Below are 24,586 nucleotides of genomic sequence, written 5' to 3' on the forward strand. Positions count from 1 at the left end.
CGCTACGGTCGCAGGTTAGAATCCTGCCTCGAGCATGGATGTGTGTGATGTCCTAAGGTTAGTTAGGTTTAAGTAGTTCTAAGTTCTAGGGGACTGATGACCTCAGATGTTAAGTCCCATAGTTCTCAGAGCTAAAAGCCATGTCTTTCGCAACCAATTTTCGAGCGAACATTGATAATGAAACTGCTTGCACCGGATCTCTGGAATCGGTTACCTCTCAAAAGACCATCCCCACGGCGACATATGAAATTTCACGTCTCTGATGGTGCAAACAATACAGAAACTAGAAGGTAGCTGACTGGACGTCGAGTCGCGAGTTTACCTGGTTTCCAGTGATACAAGGCGTCGAGTGTACCGACGGCACAACAAGGCGTTAAACAGAGAGTGTGTGGAGGTCTTCCAAGATGACAGCAGCCATCTTCACAGAGCTGCACGCACACGTTCTTGGTTTGATGGGCATTCAGGCTTCATGTCTCACCTCGACTGGTCCGTTAAACCTCCAGATCATAATCCCGAAGAAACGCCTGGAACTGTCTGGAACAACACGTCAATTGTGGCAACCAGCATTTGGTAGCTTTGTGGGATATAATCATCAATGAATGTATATGGTATACCTGAAGAAGCTTGTAGACTATTTTCCTCGACGAACTGGTTCAAATGGTTCAAATGGGATTAAGCACTGTTTGACTTAACATCTGAGGTCATCAGTCCCCTTAACTTAGAACTACTGAAACCTAACTAACCTAAAGACATCACACACATCCATGCCACTGGCAGAATTCGAACCTGTGACCGTAGCAGCAGCGCGGTTCCGCACTGAAGCGCCTAGAACCGCTCGGTCACAGCGGTCGGCTCTACGTACAGTACCAAAGTTAGATTCGGTGTTACACGGTGTTCGCGTGTTATCTCCAGGGAGTGACAAACATTTTGTCAGGTGTGTTTGTATGTACATCTACTGCTAACCTAATGCTACTGCTACCACGGCTAACTAGGGGGTGAATCCGAAATCCATTCACAAAATTTCGGTTGTTGTTCAGGGACACATTTTTTGACACTGTTTTTGTATAGTAGTCTTCTGTGGCTCATTACAGAGTAATTGTGTAATTATGATTTATTCAATTAATTACTCCAGTTACCTCTTTTTCTGTGAAAATACCGACACAATGGTGTAAAAGCCTATAACATGCAACATCAGAACGTACTGGTTTGTTATAATTGAAGCGCAGCAACTCACGGAGATCCAGAGTGGGTTGTAGTTATCTTACTGCAGCAAAGCTTGGTAGATACAGGGTGTTTCAAAAATGACCGGTATATTTGAAACGGCAATACAAACTAAACGAGCAGCGATAGAAATACATCGTTTGTTGCAATATGCTTGGGACAACAGTACATTTTCAGGCAGACAAACTTTCGAAATTACAGTAGTTACAATTGTCAACAACAGATGGCGCTGCGGTCTGGAAAACTCTATAGTACGATATTTTCCACATATCCACCATGCGTAGCAATAATATGGCGTAGTCTCTGAATGAAATTACTCGAAACCTTTGACAACGTGTCTGGCGGAATGGCTTCACATGCAGATGAGATGTACTGCTTCAGCTGTTCAATTGTTTCTGGATTCTGGCGGTACACCTGGTCTTTCAAGTGTCCCCACAGAAAGAAGTCACAGGGGTTCATGTCTGGCGAATAGGGAGGCCAATCCACGCCGCCTCCTTTATGTTTCGGATAGCCCAAAGCAATCACACGATCATCGAAATATTCATTCAGGAAATTAAAGACGTCGGCCGTGCGATGTGGCCGGGCACCATCTTGCATAAACCACGAGGTGTTCGCAGTGTCGTCAAAGGCAGTTTGTACCGCCACAAATTCACGAAGAATGTCCAGATAGCGTGATGCAGTAATCGTTTCGGATCTGAAAAATGGGCCAATGATTCCTTTGGAAGAAATGGCGGCCCAAACCAGTACTTTTTCAGGATGCAGGGACGATGGGACTGCAACATGGGGCTTTTCGGTTCCCCATATGCGCCAGTTCTGTTTATTGACGAAGCCGTCCAGGTAAAAATAAGCTTCGTCAGTAAACCAAATGCTGCCCACATGCATATCGCCGTCATCAATCCTGTGCACTATATCGTTAGCGAATGTCTCTCGTGCAGCAATGGTAGCGGCGCTGAGGGGTTGCCGCGTTTGAATTTTGTATGGATAGAGGTGTAAACTCTGGACCATGAGACGATACGTGGACGTTGGCGTCATTTGGACCGCAGGTGCAACACGGCGAACGGAAACCCGAGGCCACTGTTGGATCACCTGCTGCACTAGCTGCGCGTTGCCCTCTGTGGTTGCTGTACGCGGTCGCCCTATCTTTCCAGCACGTTCATCCGTCACGTTCCCAGTCCGTTGAAATTTTTCAAACAGATCCTTTATTGTATCGCTTTTCCGTCCTTTGGTTACATTAAACCTCCGTTGAAAACTTCGTCTTGTTGCAACAACACTGTGTTCTAGGCGGTGGAATTCCAACACCAGAAACATCCTCTGTTCTAAGGAATAAACCACGTTGTCCACAGCACACTTGCACGTTGTGAACAGCACACGCTTACAGCAGAAAGACGACGTACAGAATGGCGCACCCACAGACTGCGTTGTCTTTTATATCTTTCACATCACTTGCAGCGCCATCTGTTGTTGAAAATTGTAACTACTGTAATTTCGAAAGTTTGTCCGCCTGAAAATGTACTGTTGTCCCAAGCATATTGCAACAAACGGTGTATTTCTATCGCTGCTCGTTTAGTGTTTATTGCCGTTTCAAATATACCGGTCATTTTTTAAACACCCTGTATGTTAATACGATCTTGCGGAATCGATTTACACTGAAAAAAAGTTAGTTCCAGTTCCGGCCATCAGGTGCCAATCTTGTGCTGTGAAAGACGAAAGAAATGCAGTAGAGCACGCATATCCGAAGGAGCATTGCATCGAACTATATACACACTGTAAAATACAGACACTGTCCTAATCTATTTAATGCAAAAGCAAGGAAATCTGACAATCAAAACACTGTCTCTCCCTGTGCGGGAATCATACAATTTGTTTGCGAGCTCTATGGGATGTAGACACTGGGACGTCTGGAAGTTTGGCTCTGGACATTGAGTCGTGCACGTATAGCCACACCGGTAAAAGAGACTGGTCGGCTAAAGCGAAAAATCCGGTTTTGACCCCCAGTCTGGCACAAATTTTCGAATGTTACAAGTAAATTGTGCAGCCGTTGTAGAGTCCTAATCTCAATTTGCGAATGAATTTCATAATACAATAGAAATGTTTCTATACGTAATGTATTAGGAAAAGGATGTGGGCAGCATCTCGTCGACGTCTCCGGTGCTGATATTGCAGAAATTGTGTAAGCATCGGTTAACAATAAAATCAACATTGTGCCTTTCTCACTTGTTTGACCTTTTCTGCACACGTCTTGTTGTTAATCCATTATGTATGGACACATTTCTTGCTTTCACAGAGCCAGGTTTGCACCTGGTGGCGCAAATTCAAACTAATTTTTTCCAGCGCAAATCGGTTCCTCATTAGCGCATGAGAATATCTACCAAGTTTCGCTGTCATCCGCTAACTACATCCCCCACTTTCTAAGAGTAGCTGCACTTTAGTTACAACCATCCATAACAGCATTAAACATATAGTAATGCAACAACTCTCAGACGAATCGCGTACACTGTGATGTGGTTACTGTCTTTGCGGAAACAATTCAGCATAACGTCGCTGTTTCGCTTTCTATTGCGTTCAGTGAACCCACAGTCAAGCTGCACATTGGCCACTCTTCATTAGTAAACCTGCCTACACTGGTGTGTATCATTCTTAACGCACAACTAACACTGCAGGAAAAGCAAACTCGGGACAGACCCGCGCAGCACTCAATACAAGTTTGAGGACGAAGAGTAAAGTGGGCATTCCTTTTGTCAACAGCAGTTTTCTTGAGTGAACGGAACAAGTGTGTTTCCAAGCAAGACACGGCGTATACCGACGGCATTTGCAGTGTTGTGTCAATATTTTTACTGCAACGCAGATACAAAGATAAACGAGGGTAGGAAATCAAATAAAATGCAGTTACTCAGTGTACTATAAGCAGTCTCATTACTGGTCAGGTCTTCACCATATCTACTTGAAATCACTTGTAAACAATAATTAACAACAACAGCCTTTTGCGCGTTAGTTTCAAGAAAGAAACTCCATCGCTCTCCAGTTCATAGACGTTGCCTGTAGGTTCCTTGGACGCTGCCAAGGCCGTTGTAATTCTTACTAATAATTCCGTCTAGGTCTCTTAATTTTTTTGTATAATAATCCTTGATCAATCTAGACGGGTAATTAAGTTAGCGGCCAGGTACCGGAGATTTTACCTCATTACTTATTAGCAATGACATATGCGTCTAGCGTTATCTCCTGGCTATCTGATTGTAGAGTACCACTCCCTCGGTTGGAAGAAACATCATTGTCGTCTCTGTTGACAAGAGGAGCCTATTTTCGATTTGACTGGGCAGTTTGCGCGCTGCTAGCTGTCCAGCTACTGGAGTTGTTGGTCTCAAATGTCTGCGCCGTGTTGCTTCTCGGTCTTACGTCAAAATCGCCCATAGCACAGCGGATAGAGTGTGTCGAGCTATCTAACCCGTTTCTGAAGCGATGTCTCTATCGAGGTAGAAGTTGAGTGTGACAGTGAAGTTACCTGGTCACGAATAACAGGTGTAGGTGAAAACAAGTAAATTTTTGAATGATTTTACAGGACACCCAATTCAGCTGTGACAATTCTAGAATAATTCAAAGATAGTTTACTGTCAGTAGCGCGTAAATACCCAGATCATGCAATACTAGTTGGAGGAGGCTTTAACCTACCCAGTATAGAGTGGGATGTCTATAGATTCACTGCTAGGGGTACAGACAGACAATCGTGCGAAATACTTTAGAACAAGTTTTCTGAAACCTGTCTTGAGCAGCTGTCTCGGCAGCCCACACGTAATGGAATTATCTTAGATCTTGTAGCTACGAATAGGCTGGACCTTATCGACAGTGTCAGTATAGAACGGGGATTAGCGATTATGATGTCATTATAGAAACTATGGTTATGAAAGTTAATTAAGAAGTCGAGAAGGCTAGGAGAGTGTTTGTGCCAGATAGATCAAATAAACAGTTGTTAAAGTCACACTTAGACAGTGAACTGACATCACTTACTTCCAGTAAGACGGACGTAGAGGAATTACGTTCAAACGTGTGTGAATTCCTAAGGGATGATACTGCTGTGGTCATCGGTCCCTAGACTTACACACTGCTTAAACTAGCTTAAATTAACTTATGCTAAGAACAACGCACACACCCATGCCCGAGGGAGGACACGAGGTTGTCTCCATACCCGTACACGTCCGTCCGCACAATACAATTTGAAACGAGACTCGTCCGACCAGGCAACATGTTTCCAGTCACCAACAGCCCAATTTCAGTGTTGACAAGCCCAGGCGAGGCGTAAAGCTTTGTGTCGTGCAGTCATCAAGAGTACACGGGTACGCCATCGGCTCCGAAATCCCATATCGATGAGGTTTCGTTAATTGGTTCGCACGTTGACACTTGTTGATGGCTCAGCCTTGAAATCTGCAGCAATTTGCGGAAGGATTGCACTTCTTTCACGTTGAACGATCTCTTCAGTCGTCGTTGGTCCCGTTCTTGCAGGATCTTTTTCCGGCCCAGCGATGTCGAAGATTCGATGTTTTACCAGACTCCTTGCTCGTGAAATGGTCGTACGAAAAAATCCCCACTTCATGCTATGTCCCATAGCTCGCGCGCCGATTATAACACCACTTTCAAACTCACTTAAATCTTGAGGACCTGCTATTGTAGCAGCAGTAACCTGTCTAACAAATGTGTCAGACGATAATTGTCTTATATAGGTGTTTCCAACCGCAGCACCGTATTGTGCTGTTTAAATATCTCTTTATTTGAATACGCATGCCTATACCAGTTTCTTTGGCGCTTCAGTGTAGATACTGCATGCAGAAAAATTAATGAGACCTTTGGAGACAAGAGAACCACCTGCTCGAATATCAAGATCTCATATGGAAAACCAGTCCTCAGCAAAGAAGTGAATGTAGAAGGGTGGAAGAAGTATATAGAGGGTCTATACAAGGGAGATGTACTTCATGGCAATATTATGGAAATGGAAGAGGACGTAGATGAAGATGAGAAGGAAGATATGATACTTCGTGAAGAATTTGACAAAGCACTGAAAGACTTAAGTTAAAACAAGGGCCCGGGAGGAGACAACATTCCTTTAGAGCTACTGATAGCCTTGGGAGAGGCAGCCATGACAAACCTCTTCCGTCTGGTGAGGAAGATGTATGAGGTAGGTGAAACACCCGCAGACTTCAAGGAGAATGTAATAAGTCCAATTCCAAAGCAAGCAGGCACCGACAGGTGTGAAAATCACCGAAATATCAGTGTAATAAGTTACGGTTGCAAAATACTAACACAAATCCTTCACAGAAGAATGGAAAATCTGGTTGAAGCCGACATCGGGGGAGACCAGTTTGGCTTCCGGAAAAGTGCAGGAACACACGAAGCAATACTGACCCTAAGATTTCTCATAGAAGATAGGTTAAGGAAAAATAAACCTACGTTTATGGCATTTGTAAACTTACAGAAAGTTTTTGTCAGTGTTGACTGGAATACTCTCTCTCAAATATTACAGGTGGCAGGGGTAAAATACAGGGACCGACAGGCTATTTACAACTTGTTCAGAAACCAGATGGCAGTTACAAGAGCCGATGGGCACGAAAAGGAAACAGGGAGTGAGACAGGTTTGTAGCCTATCCCCGATGTTATTAAGAAGCAAAAGAAAAATTTGGAGTAGGAATTAAAGAAAAGGGAGAAGAAATAAAAACACTGAGGTTTGCCGATGACATTGTGATTCTGTCAGAGATAGTAAAGAATTTGGAAGAGCAGTTGATCGGAATGGACAGTTTCTTGAAAGGAGGATATAAGATGAACCTCAACAAAAGAAAAACGAGGATAATGGAACGTAATGGAATTAAATCAGTTGATGCTGAGAGAATTAGATGAGGAAATGAGACACTTAAAGTAGTTGATGAGTTTTGCTGTTTGGGAAGCAAAATAACTGATGATGGTCGAAACAGGGAGGATATAAAATGTAGACTGGCAATGGCAGGAAAAGTGTTTCTGAAGAAGAGAAATTTGTTAACATCGAGTATAGATTTAAGTGTCAGGTAGTCCTTTATGAATGTATTTGTATGGAGTGTAGCTATGTATGGAAGTGAAACATGGACGATAAACAGTTTAGACAAGAATAGAATAGAAGCTTTTGAGATGTGATGCTACAGAAGAATGCAAAAGATAGAATGGGTAGATCACAGATCTAATGAGGAGGTAATGAATAGAATTGGGAAAAATACATACTTGTGGTACAACCTGACTAGAAGAAGGGATCGGTTGATAGGAAACCCTCTGAGGCATCAAAGGATCACTAATTTAGTACTGGAGGGAAGCGTGGGTGTAAAAATCGTAGAGGGAGACCAAGAGATGAATACACTGAGCAGATTCGGAAGGATGTAGGTTGCCGTAGTTACTTGGAGATGAAGAAGCTTGCACAGCATAGAGTAGCATGGAGAGCGGCAACAAACCAGTATTTGGACTGAAGACGACAACAGCTGCATGCGATACAACCGCCATCCGTACATATGCACATCGCTATCTCATAGCTTTTGTTTCCTCAGTGTATTCCGAGTAACAGAGTATTTATTATCTCTGATTTCTCGACTGACAGTACGAATATCCTACCTTTACAAAAGAAATGTTCCACACTGGGCACTGGTAACTGTACGTGCTGGCGTTATGTGCAAAAGTCTATGCGCCCAGTTACAGGGTCAATAAATCTCTTGCTCACTTTTGCGCACTAAAATTTTGTCACTCGCATGGGTATTTGATGATGAGCTTTCTTTTTTCAGACCCTTTCCTTAGTTTCATGAGAGAGCTATCTAAATTCTAGATGCCGGTGTTATATGAGACTGTAACAGGTGACTAGGTGGCAACAGCGACTCGGAAGCATGTACCCGGACACTATTGTATAACTGAAGGACGTCAGTACTGTGCGGTAGTTCGCTATATTCCTGTCTATCTGCCATTGGTGAAGCGGGTGCCTGCTGAATACATGCAGTCCGTTGGATTGGAATCACGAACAGCCAGGACCTCGGCAGCTAGTAGCCATCCTTCCTGATAGACAGTTCAGCTATCTCAATAATCGGTCTTTTTCCGTTATTGCATCCGTGGCTGCCTTGATACTCATTTCCTTCAGTCGCACAGAGCGACACGGGTCAGGTCAGAAATAAATGCTTCAGGCAGTTCGAGGTCTTGTGGGTGTGTTAAGTATCTGCAAACTGCTTATGATTCATAACATGCCGCGTTCATGTTGATAAACAATACACGATAGTCGGTGGAGTTCACCTCTCTTTGCAGTTCATGACTGTTTGTCGAAAGTAAACCATTACTCGTTACAAGAAATTGCAGACGTGCCATTAATGTATGGTGTAGTGGAGTGTTTTATGTGGAAAGCTGAAAGATCTTGAGAAAGTGTTTCGTAACAATTTTCGTCTTAAGTAGGAAAACATCGTGAACGTGAACACAAACCTTAGAGAAACTAGCTCATTAGAGTCACAGGGAACTGGCCAATTCTGTCAATAGAAAAATAAAAAAAATCGCATATTGTACAGAAATGATCGTTTCCTTGCAGTTTGCCGGCCGAAGTGGTCGTGCGGTTCTAGGCGCTGCAGTCTGGAACCGCGGGACCGCTACGGTCGCAGGTTCGAATCCGGCCTCGGGCATGGATGTGTGTGATGTCTTTAGGTTAATTAGGTTTAAGTAGTTCTAAGTTCTAGGGGACTAATGACCTCAGAAGTTGAGTCCCATAGTGCTCAGAGCCATTTTGAACCTTGCAGTTTCAGAAGATCTATTTTGTTCCTTTTTGCAAATGACACGATAATAGGAATATAAAATAGCACAAACCACCTTAATGAAAAGGCAGCTAATGATCTACGCGAGAACTTCAACAGATGGTTCAGCGCAGATGGATTATCTCTGAATTTGGAATAGATTCAGTGCATACAGTTCAGTACTTCTCATAGAACTCCACGAGCTATAAAAATAGATTTTAATAAACAGTGAAATAAAGGAATTCAAAGTGTTGAGCTTTTGGGGATACAGACAGATCACATTCTCAGTTTGATACCTGCTGCCTAGAATTAACGACGCGCCTCGGTTCTTCTACTGTACGTTTTCGGTACACATGGTTGCTGCCATAAGCGATTTAAAAATGATGAAAACCAGATTTTTTTCATATTTCCATTCAATAATGAGTTACGGAATTCTTTTCTCGGGAAATTCAGGTTACAGAAATATCATTTTCGGAATAGAGAAGTGCGTTATTAGAATTATGTTTGGCGTTGGTTCTAGACATCTTGCAATTACCTCTTCAAAAAGCTATTTATTTTGACAACTACTGCACAACACATATATCCATTAACGTTCCTTGTCATTGCTTATATCTCTTTCTTGACAAAACATTGTGAAAAGCGTGGAGTAATACCAGGACAGAGAACAACCTCTACAAAGACTTCACGTGGTTAAAATTAGTACAGAAAGGACATTGATACATGGTAACACACAGCCTATAGAGCACACTAAATATTATGAACATATAATGCGGTATAGTTTAAGATTGAATTCAAGAACTTTACTTTTGGCAACTCCTTCCACTCCAGTGAAGAGTATGTTCACACAAACTGTTAAATTTCATGGTTTATGTTCGTTTATAATTAAATTAGCACATTAATACAGTAACATAGTATTATTTCACTGTATTGCTCTTAAATTACACAGCTTTGACTTATTTTCATATCCTAGGGACCACTTTCCGTGGCCTCCACGAAGTACTATCACTGTGATCTAAAAATATAATAGTAAACAGGTAAACAGAAGCAGTGGTGGTAGATCATCTGGGAGAAGGTCCAACAATAAGTACGTGTCTCCTTACCAGTGAAATACACACATCTAAGAATACTACTTGGAGACTAATGGTGACACCTTTAACATAACTATTGTGGTAACTAATGAAATCACCAGCTCTTTTTTCTATATATTATATTGTAATGCATTTATTACGCTAGCGAACTTCACACTGTACAGTTCCTATAATAGCCGGCGAGTGTGGCCGAGCGGTTCTAGGCGCTTCAGTCTGGAACCGCGCGACCGCTACCGTCGCAGGTTCGAATCCTGCCTCGGACATGGATGTGTGTGATGTCCTTAGGTTAGTTAGGCTTAAGTAGTTCTAAGGGACTGATGATCTCAGATGTTAAGTCCCATAGTGCTCAGAGCCATTTGAACCAGTTCCTATAATAAAAAATTTAGTATTTTTAGTTGCTACAAGGCTTGAGTTGTTTCAGCAAAAAAAAAAAACTAAATATTCATTTCCGACCATTATTGTCACGTCTTCGAGTACTCAGTTTTATCTTAAAGAGTGAGGAGACGTTGGCTGTCAAACATCTATCATTGCACATAAAAGATTAACCGATCATTTTCCTTTATGCATATCATACAAATATCATTGTGATAAACGTGGAATGTAATTTAAAGTAGTGTGCTCAGCGAGCAACCTAATGGTTAGTTACTACTCGTGGCTTATACGTAGTAAATTACATCTCCACTGACATAGTTTCGGAGATTGGCAAGGACATTTTCTGGTATAAGAGACTAGTTTCCGGCGGTTCGTTACACAATATGAGGGGCAGTGAAATGAAAACCGAACACTCGTCACAAGGGGAGCATAGAATCGTTCCATTCAAAAATAGTCACCACAATTCGATCAATTCCTGCTTCGTAGGAAGCGACTGGCCGCTGAACGATCCATTGTTGCACTTCACCGTCGGACTGAAACCGACGTCTACGCTTGTCTTTCTTCAAGTCGCCAAGCATGTAAAAATCACACTGTGAAACAGCCGGGCTGTACTGAGGATGCTGCAGTGTTTTCCCAACAAATCACAAAAGCATAGCCTTCGCGTGATTAGTGATGTGGGGGCATCATACAACATTCATCATTTAACCGCTATGCTAATCATTTAACGAAGATAAACCATTGAATGGCTGTCAAGAAGCGCTTTGTTTTGCGTTTAGAAGGTGGCAGGGATCAAGTACAGGGAACGAAAGGCTATTCACAGTTTTTATAGAAAGCAGATACCAGTTATAACTGTCGAGGGGCATGAAAGGGAAGCAGTGACTGGGAAGGGAGTGAGACAGGGTTGTAGCCTATCCCCGATGTTATTCAATCTGTATATTGAGCAAGCAGTAAAGGAAACAAAAGAAAAAAATTGGAGTAGGAATTAAAATCCATGGAGAAGAGATAAAAACTTTGCGGTTTGCCGATGACATCGTAATGCTTTTAGAGACAGCAAAGGACCTGGAAGAGCAGTTGAACGGAATGGACAGTGTCTTGAAAAGAGGATATAAGATGAAGAACAGCAAAATCAAAACGAGGATAATGGAATGTAGTCGAATTAAGTCGGGTGATGCTGAGGGAATTAGATTAGGAAATGATACACTTAAAGTAGTAGATGAGTTTTGCTATTTTGGGAGCAAACTAACTGATGATGGTGAAAGTAGAGAGGATACAAAATGAAGACTGGAAATGGCGAGAAAAGCGTTCCTGAAGAAGAGAAATTTCTTAACATAGAGTATAGATTTAAGAGTCAGGAAGTGTCTTCTCAAAGTATTTGTATGGGGTGTAGGCTTGTATGGAAGTGAATCATGGACGACAAAAAGTTTAGACAGGAAGAGAATAGAAGCTTTCGACATATGGTGCTACAGAAGAATGCTGAAGATTGGATGGGTAGATCACGTAACTAATTAGGAGGTACTGAACAGAATTGAGGAGCACTTGACCAGAAGATGAGATCGGTTGGTAGGACATGTCCTGAGGCATCAAGCGAACTCCAATTTCGTATTGGAGGGCAGCGTAGAGGGCATAAATCGTAGAGTGAGAGCAAGAGGTGAATACACTAAACAGATTAAGATGAATGTGGTGAGCAATAGTTACTCGCAGATAAAGATTCTTGCACAGGATAGAGTAGCATGGAGAGCTGCATCAAATCAGTCTCAGAACTGAAGACCACAACAACAACAAGAAATATATATATGTGACTGGCCTCTCCTTACATTCAACAAGCAGAGTTGGTACTTTTGCAGGTGATGCGACTGTTATATTAAATCCCACAGAAACGATTGTTATTAATGTTTTTCAAAGAAGTAATAAGTCGTTGTCTGAAAATAGACTCTCTCTAAATTCTGGAAAAACACATTATATTCTGTTCTGTACAACAAATAGTCATACCTATAGTTAATGTAGCAGATGAGTAGGAGTCAGTAAGTAAGGGAGAAGGTCCCGTATGTTTGGGTGCATATATTGACGAAAACTTGGACGGGAAGAAGCATATTACAGATCTTCTCAAGCAACGAAGAGAAAAAACCTTTTTTTAAGCTTAGTTGAACGAGTAGAACTAAAAAATTTAGTGTTCATTCATATTAGCACTAATCTTGCATACGTATCCTGTAAACTGACTCGTTCCACATCATTTCGGTAAGAGAATCGTTCAAATGGCCTATGGAACATGTAAATAACTAACTCAAAATTTAAAGGATATGTAGGTTTGTGCAACAACCTAAAGGTATAATATCCCACACTTATGCTGTCACGACCGGGAGCATTTAGGCTTCTTGGCACATCAAAATAAATTCGCTGTCACCGTTACCTAACAATGACGAAAATGGTCTTTCATTGGAGTGCAGTCCAGTATATATCTTCGACTGCTCGTTAAAAACGTTCCTCCTGTTACGTTTGATGGGCGATAAACATTTGATCGGCCGTCTCATACACTGCCCAACAAAAAAGTGAAGCTCCCAGAAGACATGTTTGGTTGTGAAGGTAACAATTGCCATCTCTGTGACAGGTCGAAAGTTCACCAGAGTGCGTTAGTATTTTTCGTTTTTGGTTTTGTTACCAAACGTGGTAGCGTATAGAACGGGCGTGAACAGTGTCAGATGTCGAGTGATCACTGCGAAGGGCACGGAGATGCCGCACAACAATGTGAGACGGCGTTCTCGGCACCCGACAGGGTTTGAAAGCAGCCTCATTGTGAGTCTCCATTTGTCCTGATGGTCTAATGTGTGGAAGATCCAGGTTTGTGGGGCATTCAGATTTGACATTGGCCCCGTGTTGTACTGCAAGGGAACGTGAGAGCAAGCATACTCATCGTCAAGTTTCCAGTCGACCGCGTCCGACCGCCACAAGGGATGATCATCGTACAGTGCATCAGGAACATAGTAAAGCCCTCACATCTTCGCCTGCCCTCCGAGAACAAGTTATGGACTTCCTGCAACGTTCTGTATCATCCTGCAGCCAGACAGTGGATTTACCGTCACATGCGTAGGCTACCATTAAAACCACAACGCAAACGGTTGCATTTGGAGCGGACTCGTGACCTTGGAGCATGGACTACTGGTGAATGGTGTCTCATTGCGTTCAGCGTGAATCGCGATTGTGCACTATACCGGATGACCATTGTCGGCTAATATGGCGATGACCTTGCTCATACTGTCGAATTCTTTGTACATTTTTCTCGATATTGCAATCACTGATGTAACATAACCTACTCTCTCAACCCGTGAAGCTGCACTTCATTTCCTCGAATGGTGTCGCGAGTCTTGCCTTTTGACCGAATAACAGCAAAAATCAGTTATCGATGCGTATCGTAACTCTTGACCAGAACTGAACGTAGCTTCTCACTGTCTATCCTTAGATTAGATATTGTTTTCAAACTTCGACTTGAGGCCCATCCAGTTCCCTCTGACAGGCAACAACTTAACTCCTCTGTCTGGCGTAGATATTAACAGCTTGTGCTGTAAATTCGTATTTCCTGTCTCAGCTGCCTACCAGCCACTAGATTCCAATGGATAGAGTTTCCTTTCTTTGTTAAAAATTATACTTCCTTTGTAATTTCCGAGTGATTTCAGAACTCCTATGCGAATATGAAGTGTTTCTTTCGAGATACCTAACAATTCATCTTAACATCCTAGCCAGCAGATGAGAAATTCTCTTGGTCTTGTCATAAAACCAAAATCAAGAGTTGCAAGATTACACTGAATGCTTACTGTCTACGGTCTCCTTCCTTTCTCTAGCGTTGATCCCGTTCAGTAGGGGCAACTTTTTCGGGATTTGGGAAATTTTATTTTATCGTTAAACTTTGTTGCTGGATGCCTTTCCTGAAGTCGTGTGCACAAAGTGCCTGTGAATATGTAAATTTCGTTCTGCGTATTATTATGTTTTAAATATTTATGACCGGCCCATGTGAACGAGCGGTTCTAGGCACTGGAACCGCGCGACCACTACGGTCGCAGGTTCGAATCCTGCCTCGGGCATGGATGTGTGTGATGTCCTTAGGTTAGTTAGGTTTAAGTAGTTCTAAGTTCTAGGGGACTAATGACCTCAAAAGTTAAGTCTCATAGTGCACAGAGCCATTTGAACCATCTGTTCATATTCCTGAGAAACACTGATATTCGTAATATACTTCTTTCCTTGGCGCGTCGAGCTAACCTCATTGCTGGAAAAGTTTGCGCATTTATCGTCCATGTCCAGTAATCGTCCGTTCCGCGAATCGTAGGAGAAAGTGGCAGTGGTTCACAAACTACTCTGTCACACGCCGTAAGGTGGCTTGCGGAGTGTAGATGTAAAAGTAGATGTAGATGTCTCACTGCCATGGGCTGTAACTCAGAGTATGTGCTGGCTACTAACTTTTTTTTAAACAAACGGTAAATTTACTTTTAAGTACGGCAGTTAATTTCCCAAGTGGATGTTATTTTTTGGTTTATTTCTTTTGGTCTCCAACCGCTCGCTCTTTTCAGGTAGCTTAAGTAACTGACTTGTCAAAAATCTCATTACCACCGTTGTGAGGCTTAACTGTCATCCTTTTAGCACATTGGTAATTTTTAGGTCTAACCGTATTTAATTTTCTGGTCTACTCTTACACTGTCCTATTTCAGTTCATTCATTCTTCATTGATGATCTTGCTTATAACAAGCAAACGAAATAATGATCTCTGCAGCCTGAAAATTGTTTAAGGTAGATTCACTGGTGTAAACACTTTCTTTACCCCAGCATAGAGATTCGTAACATTTGTCTTAAGACTGCAGTACATGCACTCCCTAATTCCTTTCAAATTCTTCACTCTCTTGATCTAACGGAGAAAGTAAAGCAAGGGAAATTAGTGTTTAATACCCGCAGACAGCGAGGTCACTGGGGGAGAGCAAACGTTTCTATAGTACCAGGAAAGGAAAGGAAAATGGCAGCGCACTTTCAAAAGAACCACTCCCACTTTCGCCGTAGACGATGAAGGCGAAAGCACAGCCTGGATGGCCTATTGAAGATTTGAACACCACTATTTCCCAGTGATGTGACCACTACTCACCTCGCCCTGAAGATGAGATTCCCCGTTTCTCAACTGTTGTCAGCACGTATTCTGTTGAAGGGTGGCGAATAACGTTGCCAGAATCATAAGTTCCATCCGAAGTGGCAACACCCACTCATTGCTTCTGTTACGTCGTTTAAAACTTGCGATTATACCATTGAGATGCTCAGTTTTTTGCAACCAACTTGATTTCTGCTCTAGGTAAAGTACGATGTATTTCTTATTGTTATTTAGTCAGAAATTAGATAAAACTTGTATTCAACTAACAAAAAGTCAATTACCTCACGCATCTTCTCCCTTCTGTTTCTCGTGTCATACGCAAGTTGATAATAATGGAGGTTTACTGCAATGACTTTGCAGCTAGTTGAAAACAGTTGTGAGTTACGGTGGCCTTCTGAATAAGGGATACGATCTCCTTATGAAAACGTACTGTGATTAATTCTGAATGTTTCCCCTTGTTTTTACCTTACGTGTAGTTACCCCGACATTCCCACAAGACTTCCGTTCCCCAGTGATGAGAATGCCTCTATCTGCTTCTATCCAATATCTTACTGATACACTCGTCTTATTGCCTTTATTTGGTTTTGATGGATAAAACGTGAACAATGCTCTTGCGATATCTTTGAACACTTTCAAATTCGCTTCCCGTTGGACGTAATGGTGTCATAACACCCTGACCGATGGGACGCGACGTCCATAAACTATAGCTGTCTATTTTGATTTCTTCGTACTTCTGCATTTTAGATTGTCTCTGTCGTGGTCTCTTCACTACACTTTCCGATGTCATCTGCTAAGAGTATCAAGAGAGTTTTGGAAGGTTCAGTAAATTATATATGAGTTACGTTTTCAGCTATGTTTAGTCAGAAATCGTGTTGCGTTTGAACCTCTTGCTATCTGCTCTAGCGATTGCCAACTGAATTTTAATTATCCTGACGTATCTCAGACGCTTAATTCTATCTACTATAGAGAATTTTTCTCATTTTCTAACCAAATGCTGTTGAATGAGACAGATTACGAGTTACGTATAAATGATTTTTTTGTTCGGTATGTAATGAATATTTAACGAGGGCTAGATATTGAAAGGATTAAATGTAATACAGAAAATGGAAACAGCTCTTAGGCACTACTCCTACACATTCCATTACAGCGTTACTGAAACATTCTTAATTTAACCAACAACAGAAAAGACTACAGCCATTTTATGTTTTCCCCAATTCGATTCAGAACCACCACACTGGTTATTCAATCTACCCACCTAATTTTAACATACTTCTGTAGAACCACATTTCAAAAGCTTTAATTCTCTTATTGTGTGTTTATCGCCCACGTTACACGTCGGTATGAGGCTACACTCCAGATAACTGCTTTCAGAACAGGTTTCCTAACACTCAACTTATTTTTCATGCTACAGACTTCCTTCTCAGAAACATTTTTCTTCTTAATGACGACTGTGTTTCTTATCCTAACCACAAGGGGTGGACAAAAATACGGAAACACCACAAGCATAACACCTTATCACGTCTAATACAGTGCAAGAAACCTGTTGGAATTCAATACAGTTTCTGTCGTCTCGGGATGGATAAATACATGTCCTGTATGACTTGCAAGAGAATCTTATACCATTCTTGCTGCAAATTAGTGACAAGTTCAGGTAACGATTATGGAGGTGGATAGCGATCACACGCCCTTCGCTACAAAGTAGACCACAAAGGCTCAGTTACACTGAGTTGTGACTGTAGTGGCCAGCAGAGATGCGGAAGTTTATTCTTGTGCTCACAAAGCTAGCCCTAGACAATGCTATCTGTGCGATCAGAGGCCCTGTCTTCTTGGAACACAGCATCAGCACTGGGGAACAAGTATTGTACCATGTGATGGACCAGGTCTACCAAAATGGTCACATAATCCTTGACAGTAATGCGACCTCGCAGAGTAACCATTGGTCCGTGGAATACCACGATATGTCTGTCCAAATCATCACCGAACTATGCCATGTTTCACTCTTGACAGCAAGCAGTGTGCATCGTCGGTTTGGGTCGGCTTACACCACCAGTAAATTCGGCCAGAAGCTAGAAAATGCGTGAAAAAAGACTCATCCGACCAAATGACATTCTTCCTTTACTCCATTGTCGAGGTTCTATGGCTTCGCCAACACGTTTTCTCGTTATGGGCATCTGTATGACAGATCAGTTCTGCCGCGACTTTTGCAGCTTTCTTCCTCTTATTTTTCGTCACAATCCTCTACCATGATTGTCCGTCACGATCACTCAACACACGCTATCGTTTGCCTTGTGATTTAGTGAATACTGATTTCCGCTTTTCTTGTATGCGGCATTCAGATGGTTCAAATGGCTCTGAGCACTATGGGACTTAACATCTGAGGTCATCAGCCCCCTAGAACTAATTAAACCTAACTAACCTAAGAACATCACACACATCCATGCCCGAGGCAGGATTCGAACGTGCGACCGCAGCAGTCGTGCGGTTCCGGACTAAAGCGCCTAGAACCGTTGAGCCACAACAGCCATCACTGTAAACAGTGTTGCCAACCCCCTATGGACCGCTGGGAGCGCCGTGTTACGTCATCCGCGCTGGCGCCCAGGGTAGCAGGAGCAACGGAGAGGTGGCACATGTCATCCACTGGTTGCAGCCACCTGTTGCTCTAGCTCGACTCCCTAGCCACTACTTCCTGCGTTCGGCTGCTCTCCTGGCCGACAAGGAGACTATAGTCTAAGATCCTGTAGTATAAAATATATATATATAATGTATATATACTATATAATGTATATAATAAATATACAAAACGTACTAGGGATGCCGCTCCATATCCCTGCCCAGCTGTTTCTGATTAAAAGTGTTAGTTTAATTATTTCGATATTTACACTGATGCAGATTCTTGAAAAAATCAGCAGCAATCAAGACATAAAGAAAACGCTGAAGTAATTACCTTTTTCCAGGCAGTAATGAAAGGTTGCTAGGAGAAAACAGGTAAGCGTGTAGGAGTAAATTACCTTAATTGAGTTTCCTTGTACAATAACATACATAATGTAGATACTTTTACTTCGAACACGAAGGTGCAGGGTTTACTTAGCAAAACTGGAACTAGGACTGCTGTGGTTTAGGCTGCAATAACAGAGAAACACTGAAAGTACAAATCTGTGCGATAGAGAAAGACGCAGAATAATAGATGTGTGTGAGTCGCCGAGTAAAGGAAAGTGGGCATGCTCTTTTCTCCGTGTAACCAGACTCCAAGATAATGAATCGCAAAACTTCCACAGTTTTCTTGCAACCGCTACTGCAGCGCTGCCAAGCGACTGGCGTGTAATAAACACTCTGTGAAATGATTGTGTATTGTATTTATTTCGTGTAGAAGCACGCTCAAAACGCAAATCTACACTCAGCGTTTAACGTTTTAAAGCACCTAATAATTTCCACTATATAAATTCACAATATACTAATAATAAGAAATATTCACTCACCTTTCAGATTTTACGTATTTATTTATAAAGTATGGTCAATAAATGAAGAAAATAAATCAACACCTTAAAAACCTATCAACACATTTGCTGTTGCAAAAACACTGTAGTATATAGTACAATTTAAAATATAAAGATTTCAAATACTAATATTTATTTAGAATCTGAACATCAGAACTTGAGATACTGAAATCAAATTCTGAGGGATTGTCATCATTACTATCCCTGTGTGTAACCCGTAAAATTTTGTCAATTTGTAAAGGGTGTTGGGTCCCCGAGGATTAGCTTTCAATAGCCATTCGTGTACCAGCCACAAGATTCAGGCTGTAGGTTTACAATACGGGTCGGTAGCATTAAGCCACATTGACGGTTCAAATGACCCCGCCGCGAATCGAAACCGGGAGCCCGGACGTGGGAAGCGAGAACGCTACAGCCACATTGAATTTACATACATAGTGCGTAACATTTTTTGTTTAACGATTTCCAATATGGTGGTATTATATTTGAATTGAAGATTTTAATTTTTTAACATATTGCTCATTACCTTTTTAGTTTGAATAATTCGTTTGGAACATACGAAATTTCGCGTCGTTAACACTTTCTTACTGCTTTATGCCACACATAACAGCAGACTCCTGAACCACTTCACTTTTTTCGTCAAACGTCGCTGTCATCTGTAAATGACAAAAAACTTGTTTTGCAGATTTTTGCAAAACATTGAAACGCTGTGACTTTTCCTTTATTGCAGAAAGCAGAGCTGTAATCGCAGCTTGTAAATGCATGGAATGCTGGTAAACGTAGACATAATCGGGTTCCAACATCGATGCTAATTCTGCGCAGTTGATAGAATTAATATGTTCATTGTTTTTTTGTCTTAGTTGCTGAAACTGCCAACCAAATTTCAGACTCAGAGGCTTTATGCATATTGGGCAGCAAAATTATTAAAACATTAGTATCAGAGAATTTTACTAAAATTTTTGAACTTAGTGGCATTTTGCTAATATGAATAATAATCCCCATGTCCGCTTCTTCATCAATTTCTTCAGTTTTTACGAAATTATTTTCTTAATTTGATAAGAGTACCTGTGACTTCCAAAGGCTATAAATACTTCCTTAGTTTGCATTATTGATGCCAAATAGTCATTCTCCCAGTAATCGGCTAATAACTGTACCAAAGCCTTCTTAAACCGATAATTCTTAAGACATCCAAAAAATCAATAGACCTGGGATGTAAAGGTTCTGTAATCCTATAAATTCAAATCCTTGTCGATTTTGACGTTTAGTCTTCAGTACTGCCTCTTTATTTTTATTCACCTGAGCTCTGGAGGTGCATTGTGATACGGAAATAAAAATTCTGTTTCGTAATATCGGTTTCTCAAACTTTCCCGTAACAAAGTTGCTTTTAGAAATAAAACTTAACTTTTTTTAACCTCCAGCTGACTCAACAGCAAGCAAGAAATCAGTAACAGCGGATGCTGCTGATTTACATGTAGAAAGGTTAAATAAAACCTATTTATCGACACTACTATCAAATGGATATGTTATTTTTAATCGTTATAATAATATTTTGTCCTTTTTAACCTGCTTTTTTGCAAAGAATATGTCTCATCTTGTTGCGACAAAGTTAGATTCTTCTTGACAGCTGTCAATATTTTCGTTCTCATACTATAGCTGATTGTGAGAGTCCATCTTTGACGCGAACTTATGGAGTCGATGGTAAGTTTATTAGCTGAGTGTAGATATGGGTTTTGAGGGTGCTTCTACGCTCCAATACACAATCATTTCGCAGTGTGTTTAGACATTCAAGTCGTTTGGCGGTGCTGCAGTAGAGGTTGGAAGAAAACTGTGGGAATTTCTTGGATTCTACGCGACAAGCTCTCGTACTCAGTTACTGTAACTTGAAACTGCAGCAACCCTAAAGTAGGCCCAGTTTTTCTAAGACAACGCTATGCTGTCGTGTTTGCAACAAAGTTATCTACATTTTACGTATGATTGTATAAGGAAACTCAATGAGAATAATTTACTCCTACAAGTTTGCCTGTTTGGACCTAGCTACATCCATTACTGCGGGAAAAAAGACAGGCAATCTTACTTTGGTGTTTAATTTACATGTTTTACTCCTCTTTGATGGTAATTAAAAAACCTGCATGAGAGCAAATATCGAAAAACATTTCATTAAACAACGTTAATTAAAATAGCGGTGCAGCGACATGGGGCGGCAATCCTATCGTGTTTCGTTTATTTATACTTTATAATATATGAAATACACGTTTTATTAGGAAACTGGATGAGGGAAGGTTGGCTTAAGTCGAGATCTTAGACTACTAGTTGTGTTCCGTTTTGCGCAGCAGGTACGTACATTGCCGGAGAAGGGGGAGAAGGAGGGGAGGGGGAAGGAGCCGGTATAAGTTCTTCTTTATCATAAAAATTATGAAAATTCCGTATTTTACAACTGAATTTATTTCTGTTTACCAGGTATGTTTCGCCGGTTCATGTTAGGCATCTTCAGTGGTCTATAATATACAAAAAGATTATTTACTTAGACATATCTTTATATTAGATATGTAGTAATTGTTTGAAAGTTTTGTTTAAATCTAGCTATTTCTACTTATAGTTATGTGACTGTAGTTTTTTACTTACATTCCATACAGTTATGAATAGAAACAGATTTAAATAAAAGCTGTAAAAATCTCATAACAAGATATGTGTAACTAAATAATCTTCTTACATATTATAGACCACTGAAGATGCCTAACATGAATAGGCGAAACGTGTCTGGTTCACAGAAAAAAGATTCACCTGGAAAAGACGGAATTTTTATTATTTTTTATTTATCGAGATTTTTCTCTATACAAAGATTTTTCTCCAACATAACAAATACACAGAAATTATTAGATCTTAATTTATCTCCTCAGGATGTCCCTCCAGGTGTTTCAATTTTGTATATCTTCTTCCTCTGCGCCAAGTCTTCCCACTGTTAATCGTACATTGTAGAGCTAGGTGATCATAAGGCGTCCTCTTCTCTTCTTTCCCTCCGGTTCCCATTCCAGGATCATTTTCGGAATTCTAGCTTCCTCAGTTCTTCTTGCATGCCCGTACCATTTTAACTTCTGTTTATCCACCACGTCATGTATTCTTTCTCTTACTTTCATTCTCTTTATTATTTCGTTGTTTCTTACATTCTCTTTTCTAGAAATACTTGCTGATCTCTAGGAGTCCATTTCTACTGCTTGCAGCTTTTTTTGTGTTTCAGATTAGTAATCCAAGTCTCCACTCTGTACATAACTACGCTCTCTAGTATCGATTTATATGATTTTTTGTTTTGGTTTATTACATTTCTGCTCCATAAGACTGAGTTGAGCATCCCAGTGACCTTCCTTCCACTGGCAATCTTTTATTAATTTCTACCTCTGATGATCCCTCCATCTCTAAAATGGATCCCAAATAACAGAAAGTATTGACCTTCTTAATTTCCATTCCCTCTATCAATAAGACATCTGGATCATTAGTGAGGTATTCTGTTTTGTGGTAAATAATCTTCAATCCCCAGTTTCTGTATTCCATTGCTAATTGGTTACATATATAACCTTTGCTATAACTACTTGATCATCAGCAAATAATAGGTGATGCAGGTAAACTCCCTCTGCAATTCATAGCCCCATCCCATTGCATTTACGAGACCATGTATTAAGATTGATGTCTGTATCGATTTTAAATAATGTTAGTGTAATGGTGCAGCCTTGTAACAGACCCTTGCTTGTTCTAAATTTCAGTGAAAGTGTGCTACCAATTTTCACTTGACATATGTTAGCTTTATACATTTCTTGTACTATTTTAATTAACCTATCCCATATGTTTGTCGTATGTAATGCTCTCCAAAGTAGTTTGCTTGGGACATTATTATATGCTTTATGTAAATCTATGAAATTTAATCCTATGTTTTTTTTGTTTTCGCTATATTTCTCTAAGATCTGTCGTAATGTAAAAATATTGTCTAGGCTTGATCTACCAGCTGTAAAACCACATTTTTCTACTGGGTTTTAAAATTTTTTCCAGCTGATTTTCCCAAAAATTCTCGTTAATGTGTTTATAACACAAATTCCTCGATAATTCGAGCATCTTTTGCGATATTCTTTCTTAAAAATAGAATTAATATCGCCCAGCTTGATTTCCTTGGGTATTGTATCTCCACGTAACATTTTATTGAATAACCGTGTTATTAGTTTCACTATTTCGAAAAAGCTCCGAATTGATACTGCCTGGTCCAGGTGATTTACCATTCTTCCCTGTTCTTAATACCTTATTCACCTCGCTTTCTAAAACTTGGATCTTCTCCCCTCCCTGTTCCTTTCCTTCCTCTGTATACTCTTCTCTATCCTCATTTCATAATTTCCGGAAATATTCTTCCCGTTATTGTCCGTACTAATCCCGGCCTCTCTCCACCCCCTTCCCCCCCCCCCCCCCCCCACCAAATTCTAGCATCGTACTCAGCGTTATATCTGTCACCAGAATTGCGTACTAAAGCCTCTAACCAGCGTCGTATATCACAGAACAAAAGCAAAACGTGTATAATGAAAGTGCAGAGTATGAGCAAACGCTGTGTTGTGTTTTGCAGGGTGATCCGCTACGAGTGCTGTGAAGGCTACCAGCAAGTCGCCCGCGAGCCAGGCTGCGCAGGAGGTAAGCCACGTTTCTTACTATCATCTCTTATCTTCCGATTCCAGCCAGTATTAATTTTTACTTTTACACTACTTACTGATTATTTAAGCTCACACGAAAAGTTTAACTTGCTACAGTCACATACATTCCTGGTATGCCTTATTAGGATTTCAGCTTGCTAACACTGATATGGTGATCATCACGCTTTTCGTGCTAGCTGCACAACCTCATATCACCTGTCACATGCTGTACAGGATGCCCTATCAGGAAATGTCAATATTCTGAGAGATACTATAAATGATCATTTGAAGCAAAAACTTCATGAAGACATATAATCCGCCCCGAAGGGATCCAGGGGTAAACGCTTATAAATTTTAATAATTTTATGAAACTGAGCGATGGTATTTTTCGGTGGGCTGACTGGAGGCAACAGGACTAGCAAAGCCTGACCGACATTTCCCACAAGTGAACCAGGGTACTTCTAGCTGGTGATCGGACCACCAAAGTGTTTATGGGCTTTGTAGCGCAAAAAGACCAGGGCAAAGCCAGGTGTCATTTGCCACAAACCGCGGCACGTCCGCAAACCAATTGGGCCTACTGACCGCAGCTGCCGGCACGCCGTTACGTGCTTTGAAGCCGCGGTGGCAGCGAGCCGCAAGCTGCGCTCCTGCTTGCCGGCGGTACGTGCGCCCGAAACAGGCCTCTCCACGTCTGTGCACCACGTACTTGATATTCTAGGAACATCTAGCGTCGATATTATGTGAGAGGATAAAGTTATGTGCTACGATGAGGTGTTCTATGTGAAAGGCAAGCAATTTTTTATGGTCAGTGTGCTGGTGTAGTTGAACCCGTTAAGACTTGTATGTGTGCATATACGTTTGTTTAGGTGTG

The 24,586-nt window shown here is 41.1% G+C and overlaps 1 protein-coding gene across 1 annotated transcript in view; it reads left to right on the top strand.

The window, feature by feature from the left end:
• The window catches only part of LOC126298757 (transforming growth factor-beta-induced protein ig-h3-like), a 309,651-nt gene that overhangs the window by 136,193 nt on the left and 148,872 nt on the right, over positions 1 to 24,586 (top strand). Inside the window, exon 3 of the mRNA XM_049990203.1 lies at positions 23,652 to 23,716. Coding sequence (XP_049846160.1) covers positions 23,652 to 23,716 — 65 coding nt within the window. The remainder of the gene's footprint in view (positions 1 to 23,651; positions 23,717 to 24,586) is intronic.

Source organism: Schistocerca gregaria, chromosome X (assembly GCF_023897955.1).
Source record: "Schistocerca gregaria isolate iqSchGreg1 chromosome X, iqSchGreg1.2, whole genome shotgun sequence".
Lineage (NCBI taxonomy): Eukaryota > Metazoa > Arthropoda > Insecta > Orthoptera > Acrididae > Schistocerca > Schistocerca gregaria.